Genomic DNA, 8,787 nt, shown 5'->3' with positions numbered 1-8,787 from the left:
TGGGGAAGCCAAAGATAAATTTAATTTCGTTTTCTAGTATTTTAATGTTTGTATTGTGTGTTTTTAATTTGGGCTGTTCACCGCCCGGAGTCCTTCGGGAGAGGGGGGCGGTATAAAAATTTAAAAAATAAATAAATAAACTAATAAACTAATAAACTAATAAATAAATAAATAAATAAATAAATAAATAAATAAATAAATAAATAAATAAATAAATAAATAAATAAAAAATAAACCGCAGGGCACCCACTTGGGGGGAAGGCTGGAGTAGGCACCCGAGAGGTTGGAGTGGCCTTCCCTTTCAGTCCGAAGAGAAGCGCGCACCTGAACTTGGCCAGTGCGTTGACTTATAAAATACTACTACCGGTAGTAGCGCTGCCTCGAGGACCATTCCTTGCAGAGCATCTCGCGCAAGAAAAGAAAGAAGGAAGGAGGCAGGGAAAGTGGAGACGCGCCGGGCCCGAAGCGCACGGCGGAGGTCATCGGGGGGGTGGCCGGCTTGTTGGGTGGAGAAGCCCACGAGGCGTACCTCGGACCCGGAGGCACCAATCCCCAGCGAGGAGGGCTCACCGCCCCTCCGCCCAGCTACATAAGCGACCCTCCCGACGTGCTGGGGGAAACCTCACCGGACGAGCTTGCCAAACTTTTTTTACGCGCAGCGCCCGAGGCTGATGCAGAGCGCCCAGCAGCGCCTTTCCCCCAGCGCTCGCCCGCCCCGGCTGCCTCTGCCCGCAGATGGGGGCGGTGGGGTCGTCGTGGGTCCCCCTCCCAAGCCATTGACTTCGTTTCTCATCCAGGACATCCTGCGCAAAAACGACGCCGGGGAGGCTTCCAGCGCGGAGCCGAAGGCAGGCAAGTCCTCGCGCCACCATCGCCCCAACGGAGCTTCTCCCGGGGAGAGCGCGCCGAGCGACCCTCTCCTCCCTCTCGGAGCCCCCCGAGTTTCCGAGACGGATGCAACAGGTAAGGATGCAAACGCTCTCGGTTCCTGCAAAGTGCCGGGTTCTCACGACATCCTGAACACGGATCTTCCACCTCTGGATCCCTGCCTCTGTTTTCTCCCCCACGGCCGGTTAAATGGGTGCTAGGTATATACAAAAGTATGAAGGCTATTGCTTAAAAGCATTGTAAGCCGCCCTGAGTCTCCGGAGAAGGGCGGCATATAAATTAAACTAATTAATTGATAGATAGATAGATAGATAGATAGATAGATAGATAGATAGATAGATAGATAGATAGATAGATAGATAGATAGATAGATAGATAAAGGGGGGGAGGAAAAAAACTGGACCGTGGGAGCATCTTTTCCGACTAACCCTTTTAACAGAACCTGTCATACCTTCTCTTTTTTTGGTCATCCTATTTCAACACAAATGTCCTTCTACGTTGTCTCAGAACTTGATGTATTGGCGAGGGTCCCCGCAACAAAAACATTCAGAGAACCTGAATACCTAAAACTTAGTGCCTCGTGCAAAAGTGGCTTCTATGTTGTATAGAACAGGGGTCTCCAACCTTGGCAACTTTAAGACTTGTGGACTTCAACTCCTAGAGTTTTGCTGGCTGAGGAACTCTGGGAGTTGAAGTCCACAAGTCTTAAAGTTGCCAAGGTTGGAGACCCCTGGTGTAGAACATCAGATAATAGAATGATGTAGTTGGAAGGAACCTTGGAGATCTTCTGGTCCAACCTCCACTTGAATAGGACACCTTATATACCATGTCAGACAAATGGTTGTCCAGTCCCTTCTTAAAAACCGCCTGTCTTAAAGTTGCCAAGGTTGGAGACCCCTGTTCTATACAACATAGAAGCCACTTTTGCACGAGGCACTAAATTTTAGGTATTCAGGTTCTCTGAATGTTTTTGTTCCACTGCTTAATTGCTGTCACTGTCAGGAAATCTCTCATTTCTAGGTTGGCCCTCTCCATAATTAGTTTCCATCCATTGCTTCTTGTCCTGCCTTTAGGTGCTTTGGAGAATAGGTTGACTCTCTCTTCTTTGTGGCAGCCCCTGAGATATTGGAACAGTGCTATTTGTCACCCTTAGAGCCTTAGAAAAGAAATAGAGGAAGTTGTGTTCAGACTCTGTTCATGACTGGTGGACAAATTGAGGTGACTTCTTATTTCTCAGCATCTCTTGTAGGGTTTGTGTTTTGGGGATGATAAATATGTCCAGAAGAGCCATTGCGCTCTCTTTGGAGAAAAGGGTCCCATTATGAAGTGGTCAACTTGTAGGATGCATGCCCAGATCTAAAGAATCTTCTGTGGTCAAAAAATTGTAGATTTTTTTTGTGTTGGGGATGATAAATATGTCCAGAAGAGCCGTTGTGCTCTCTTTGGAGAAAAGGGTCCCATTATGAAGTGGTCAACTTGTAGGATGCATGCCCAGATCTAAAGAATCCTCTGTAGTCAAAAAATTGTAGATTTTTTGTGTGTTAGGGATGATAAATATGTCCAGAAGAACCGTTGTGCTCTCTTTGGAGAAAAGGGTCCCATTATGAAGTGGTCAACTTGTAGGATGCATGCCCAGATCTAAAGAATCCTCTGTGGTCAAAAAAATTGTAGATGTTTCACTTTCCTTTAATCGATACTATCTTGGTTGCTATTTGTATTTACTTTCTTTTTTGTTGTTGTTGTTGTATTGAGTTTTAACAGTTTGAATTGTTTTATGACTGTTGGTTGACAATGTTTTGAGATAGTCAGCTATATAAATTAAATACGTTCATACAAAAGTGATGGGATGGAGGCCAATGCTGGTAGACTTCAAACTGCATTTATGGAAACTATTCGCCAAATTGTTCTCCATATTAAAATTAAAAAAAAAAAACAGCAAAAGATCCGCTAGTAAACTTTGCAAACAAATGCTTATCTATCTTCTCCTGTACTGCTCTATAGAGATTTTACAAAATATAGGTATAAGTCATAAATATTTTTCCACCTTTTCAATTTGAATCATTCTAGCATTAATATCATACAGTACTTACCTGGTGTGATTGTATGAGATGAAGTTGCTAAAAGTCATGGAAAAGGAATCTATCAAAGAAAGTTAAATAAACGTCCATGTCGAGATAAAAACGCTGTGTGTTGTGAGTCCAACTCCTGTCAAATTCATGGGCATCGCCGCGGAGTTTTCTTTGCAGAACCATTTTTTTTTTTTTTGGTATTTTTGCAAACTAGCCCACAGGCCTGAGATTTTCTGATGGCTTCTCGTCCAACCATTAACTGCCCAACCTTGTTTACAAGATTTGCAAGATCCTGATCAACATGATAATTGTACGTGTGAGCCATGGTTTAGTGATAGAATCAGGGTGGGCTGTTTATCTAGCTAACCTCTAGCTAAGATTCTGTGCAGTTCGGAGAACCCCCAAATCCCACTCATGGCTGGCCCTGCCCGCCCCAACCTCCCAGGAGTCCCCACGCGGCCCATTTTGGATGCAGGTAAATTTATTTATTTATTTATTATTATTTATTTATTAATCAAATTTCTATACCGCCCTACTCCCGGAGGACTCAGGGCGGTGAACAGCCAAGATAAAATACAGATAATACAAATATTAAAAGTCCCTTAAAATTATTAAATATTTTGGCCGAAACACAGATTAAAACACCCAATTTATAAAATCAAACGAATTAAAAATTTAAAAAAGGAGAGTTAGGCCAGGCACACACACACACAAATGCCTGCACGGGCACACACGGAGGCTTGGGGAGGGCTAAAAACAGGCCTACCGGATGTTTGGACCCATTTCTGGCCTCCAGAGGGCCTCCGCAGTCTGAGGAGGCTGTTTTCGCCTTCCCGGAGGCTTGAGGAAAGCCTCCAGAGCCTGGGGAGGGCAAAAAAGCCCTCCCCTCCCACCGTGGTGCAGGAGGCCGACTAAGCCATGCCTACAATGGCCATGCCCACCCAGCAACCGGGCAGAGAACCCCTTGCTAAAAATTTTAAAGCCCACCCCTGCATAGAACATAGAATCATACGGCTGGAAAAGACCTCAAATGGTTGTGACGTCTATTTTTGAAAACCTCCAGTGATAGAGTACCTACAACTCTGATAGGCAAGGTATTCCACTGATCAATTGTCAGAATTTTTTTCATTATTTCTGCGTGCCCCAATCCCCCAAATGCAATGCAACCATCCCCGTGTATACACGCCATGCATGTGTGTGTGTTCCCTGCGTATGTACCCCCTATGCATGCACCCTAGCCCCACCCGGCCCCCGTTGTGGCTTCTAGGTTGGTGCAGTAGGCTTTTCAGGCCCAAAACGGGGCACAGGGGGGGCCTCACGATCTGCACAGGTTCTCTCCCCCCCGTCCCGCGGCCCCAGGCTTTCTCCACCATTCCTGCCTCCCGTGCCTTCCCCAATCTGCCTAGTTTCTTCCTCCAGTGCGCCAAGGCTTTCTCCTCCACTTCTGCCACGGAGAGGCACCTGCAGAGGGTGGAATCTGCAGAAATCAGGGAAGGCACAGGAGGTAGGAATGGAGGAGAAAGCCTGGGCATGCGGAGGAGAAACTGCGCAGATCGGGGAAGGCATGGGTGGCAGGAATGCAGGAGAAAGCTAGAGCACGCTGGGAGGAGAAAGGTAGAGCGCTCTGGGGGGGAAACTGCAGAGATCAGTGAAGCCCCCACCCTGCGCGGCAGAGACCCGAAGACCAGCTGGCTGGTGGGAGGTGCGCACCAATGCGTGGTGGAGCTGGACTGGGGCGACGGCTGGTGTGCCTGCAGAGAGGGCTCTGCATGCAACTTATGGCACGCGTGCCATAGGTTCGCCATCACGGGTCTATGATTTAGCAACTTCATCTCATACAATTGCCACCAGATAGCATAGAAGTGCTAGTGTTATTCAAACTAATAATGTGAGAAACCTATACATATGTTTTGTAAAAGACCTATAGAACAGTAGAGCAGAAGGCAAGGATTTTTCTACACACTTTCCCACAGTGTGTATCAAACAGAAGTGTTTATTCGTGGCTTAGTATTCACTTTGAACTAGTATAGCCTAACCACAGTTGGCTACTCAATGAAACCCCTTTGAGTGGGTTGGCCAACATGCTAAATTAAACCAACAGAATTATGGTATGGCATGTAAGGGACGTGGTGGCTCAGTGGCCAAGACACTGAGCTTGTCGATTGAAAGGTCGGCAGTTCAGCGGTTCGAATCCCTAGTGCCACGTAACGGGGTGAGCTCCCGTTACTTGTCCCAGCTTCTGCCAACCTAGCAGTTTGAAAGCGCATAAAAAATGCAAGTAGAAAAATAGGGACCACCTTTGGTGGGAAGGTAACAGCGTTCCGTGCGCCTTTGGCATTGAGTCATACCGGCCACTTGACCACGGAGACGTCTTCGGACAGCGCATGCTCTTCGGTTTTGAAACGGAGATGAGCACCGCCCCCTAGAGTCGGGAATGACTAGCACATATGGGTAAGGGGAACCTTTCCCTTTACCTTTATGCAAGGTGCAACTTCAGTATTCATATGTTTATTTATTCCATCTTATCCTCTTGAGTGATGTCAAGTGAAACTGTCCTCTTCTGAAGAGCCATTGTTGAAGTTATATCCATCTTTTTCCCCGCCTGCTAGATCCAGACGCCCATCAGCCAAACTGTGAGCCTTCCTCCAAACCCTTCATGAGGACACCCAAACAGTTGAAGCGTTCGCGGGCGGCCTTCTCCCACAGCCAGGTCATTGAGCTCGAACGGAAGTTCAGCCACCAGAAATACCTCTCTGCCCCTGAGCGAGCCCACCTCGCCAAGAACCTGAAGCTCACCGAAACCCAAGTGAAGATCTGGTTCCAGAACAGAAGATATAAGACCAAGAGGAAACAGCTGGCCTCTGAGCTTGGAGAACTTGAGAAGAACTCACCTCTCCCAGCCTTCAGGGAGAACCATTTCTCTAGGGCTACTCTAGCACTTTCTGTATACCACACCTATCAGTACAATCCGTATTTATGTTATCTGAATGGTTGGACCCCAGTCTTTTGGTAAATAATGCTGTCAGTGGCCCAGGTCTCTCAGGGATTTGTATGTCTTCATCCACCACCATCACCCACTCCCCATTAACTTTGCTACCATGAAATCGATTGCCCAGGTAGGCTTTGCAGCAGTGGTGAAATCCCAATTTTTTTTACTACTGGTTCTGTGGGCTTATTGGGCGTGGTATGGCTTGGTGGGCGTGGCAGGGGAAGGATATTGCAAAATCTCCATTTCCACTCCAGGGAAAGAATACTGCAAAATCTCCATTCCCAACCCCACTCTGGGGCCAGCCAAAGGTGGAATTTGCCGGTTCTCCGAACTGCTCAAAATTTCCGCTACCGGTTCGCCAGAACCTGTCAGAACCTGCTGGATTTCACCCCTGCTTTGCAGAGACTGGGTCAACCTGTTTCCTCTGCTGTTTCTAGAGTCGCTGCTGGGTGTCCTCTTCTCACTATCCATGCTGAGGGATGATCCAAAGAACAGTCACGAATGCAATATGATAGTTCTCTCTATTTCCTCCATGTTAGGCAATTGCACACACCCATTAACATAGGTAGTGAAAGAATTATGGCACCCTGACAAATGCATTAAAACATGAAAGCCCAAAGCACCACTTTCCAGAATAAACTAATAACTCTGGAGAGTGATAATAACAAAGACGCCAGGTTTCAGCCTTAGTTAGAATCAGACAACATAGCAGTTTTATCAGTCTTTTTCGACCTGGAGCCTCCACCATTAATGCAATTTGGCACATAACGGGTGTCAAACTCGATTTTATTGAGGGTCTCATCAGGGTTATGTTTGACCTCGGGGGGGGGGGGCTGGGAGGGAATGGCCAGGGTAGGCGTGGCCAGTTCGATTTCCATTTTTGGCTGCAAAGGCCTCCAGCCCTCTGATAGCAAAACCAGAACTCGGGGACAGGGGAGCCCCCCACTGAGCTCTATTTTTGCTGGCCGAGGGCTGCAGGATGCCATCTCAGCCAAAAACAGAGCTCAGGAGGGCCGCAGAGCTCCGTTTTTGCTTGCACCATGAGTCAGTCCTTTGCTGTTTCCAGGGTCCACCCCGCGGGCCAGATTCAGCCCGCAGGTCCACAGGTGTCACCCTGGCATATAAGGACTTGCTTCCTTTTAAATTGAATCATGTTCAATGGATATGCGTTTCTTGAGCACCACCTGAAAGAGTAACATGATGGCAGATAATGTGTTGGAAAATGCTGATTGGGTTCTCACGTTGTACAATGTAGTTAGTTTGGTTTCAATGTGGGGTTCAGCTGTAGCTATTTTTCAGGCTGTAAGCTGTCTTCCCATTGTGGCATCCGTTACAGTCCTCAGAGATCTCAGATTGTGCATCCCTGATTTCATGTATTGGATGAATCGTTATGATGTACAAGCCATGATAGGTAGTCTCTTGTAAAATGTGAATCTAGACCAGTGTTTCTCAACCTTGGTAGCTTGAAGATGGTTGGACTTCAACACCCAGATTCTGGGAGTTGAAGTCCACCCATCTTCAAGCTTCCAAGGTTGAGAAACACTGATCTAGACAATCATGGTGTATTCAAAACAACTATGCACTAAACAAACCCTAGTTCAGCTTAAGGTGTAAACCCAGTCCTGGTACACCTGAAACTTCATGAATTGGCTGCCATACTAGAAAAATTGGGGTTTCTTTGATTTGATGTATAACAAAGTTTCCATTTTCATGTCTTGCTGCTTTATAGTCTACATTAGTTTAGGTTTTGGTAGCTTCTAAACAGCTTCTCATGACACAGATAATTCCAATGGGGAGATTGTATGGACTGAAATGACCCTGGAAAAGATGTAGGGGGTTATGTGAAACAGCCACTCTAATACCTGTCGAAGGTAGAATTCTTCCCTGTGCTTTTTTTAGCAAAGCCATCATAAGCTCTTCACTTTGTTGGGTAGCACATCTAGTTTCTGAGCTACCTTGCTTCATTTACTAGATGCCTACATAAGTCAGGTTGAGATTTTCTTGTACAATCCTAATACTGTGTCCTTCAAGCATGAGGATTCGAATAGAACATCACCTTGCTTCATTTTTTAATGAAGTGCCCCTTGGGGCTGCTTAACCTGTTGCGTTGAAGGGATCCTGGGTGATGAGCCGAGGTGGCGCAGTGGTTAGAGTGCAGTACTGCAGCTACTTCAGCTGGCTGCTAGTTCAGCAGATCAGCAGATCAAATCTCACCGGCTCAAGGTTGACTCAACCTTCCATCCTTCCAAGGTGGGTAAAATGAGGACCCAGATTGTTGGGGACAATACGCTATTTAGCATACTGTCTTTGGTGTAAGCCGCCCAGAGTCCTCGGAGCGTGGGCGGCATAGAAATATGACTAATAAAATAAAATAAATAAATGATGCATTCAACACAATGCGCAGGTTCCCTTTTTTGGAAGCCAAAGAAATTGTTAGTCTCAAAATAAACGTCTCTCGGAGTGTTACTCTAAATAAACATCTTTTGGGAGTACAAAGCGGAGTGTGCATCTCATTTTAATTCCAAGCAGGAAGAAATGGGACTCAGCTTTTAGAAGGCGTTGGAGCAATTTTTTCCCTCCCTAGTTGCTGGATTAAGGTGAGCAATCTTCTTTTTACTTTGAGCCCAGTGACTTAATTTTCCAGGTTGAATAGCACTGCTACAGTCATTATTGCGAGGAAGGGGTTGAAGAAAGTTGGAAGTTCTCTTTGTGCATTATTAATTTACTTCTGAGAATATGGACAGCTTGTATTCAATTTCAAAGTGCTTCAGGGATTGGTAAAAAGAGATTCCAAAGCAACATAGAATCATTGAATTAGATAGGGACACACTGAGACCATCA

General features: G+C 46.1%; 1 protein-coding gene across 1 annotated transcript; it reads left to right on the top strand.

Annotated features, from left to right (window-relative positions):
• The first annotated feature begins 671 nt into the window (after nucleotides 1-671).
• Nucleotides 672-5,970, top strand: NKX3-1 (NK3 homeobox 1). Its single transcript, XM_070952497.1, has 2 exons — nucleotides 672-963; nucleotides 5,567-5,970. The coding sequence occupies exons 1-2, from the start codon at nucleotides 672-674 to the stop codon at nucleotides 5,968-5,970; spliced, it is 696 nt and encodes a 231-aa protein (XP_070808598.1).
• The last annotated feature ends 2,817 nt before the right edge of the window (nucleotides 5,971-8,787 follow it).

Source organism: Pituophis catenifer, unplaced genomic scaffold (genome assembly GCF_029215685.1).
Source record: "Pituophis catenifer annectens isolate HBS135680 unplaced genomic scaffold, rPitCat1.0.hap2 SCAF_12, whole genome shotgun sequence".
In the NCBI taxonomy this organism is placed as follows: domain Eukaryota; kingdom Metazoa; phylum Chordata; class Lepidosauria; order Squamata; family Colubridae; genus Pituophis; species Pituophis catenifer.
The sequence above is the reverse complement of the archived record's forward strand: the minus strand, read 5'-3'. Positions and strand labels throughout refer to the sequence as shown.

Bases quoted from the DNA above. Each gene is read 5' to 3' on its own strand.
- NKX3-1 (XM_070952497.1), top strand. From the start codon at position 672: ATGCAGAGCGCCCAGCAGCGCCTTTCCCCCAGCGCTCGCCCGCCCCGG. The intron at 964-5,566 runs GTAAGGATGCAA...CCCGCCTGCTAG, and splicing joins TTCCGAGACGGATGCAACAG to ATCCAGACGCCCATCAGCCA.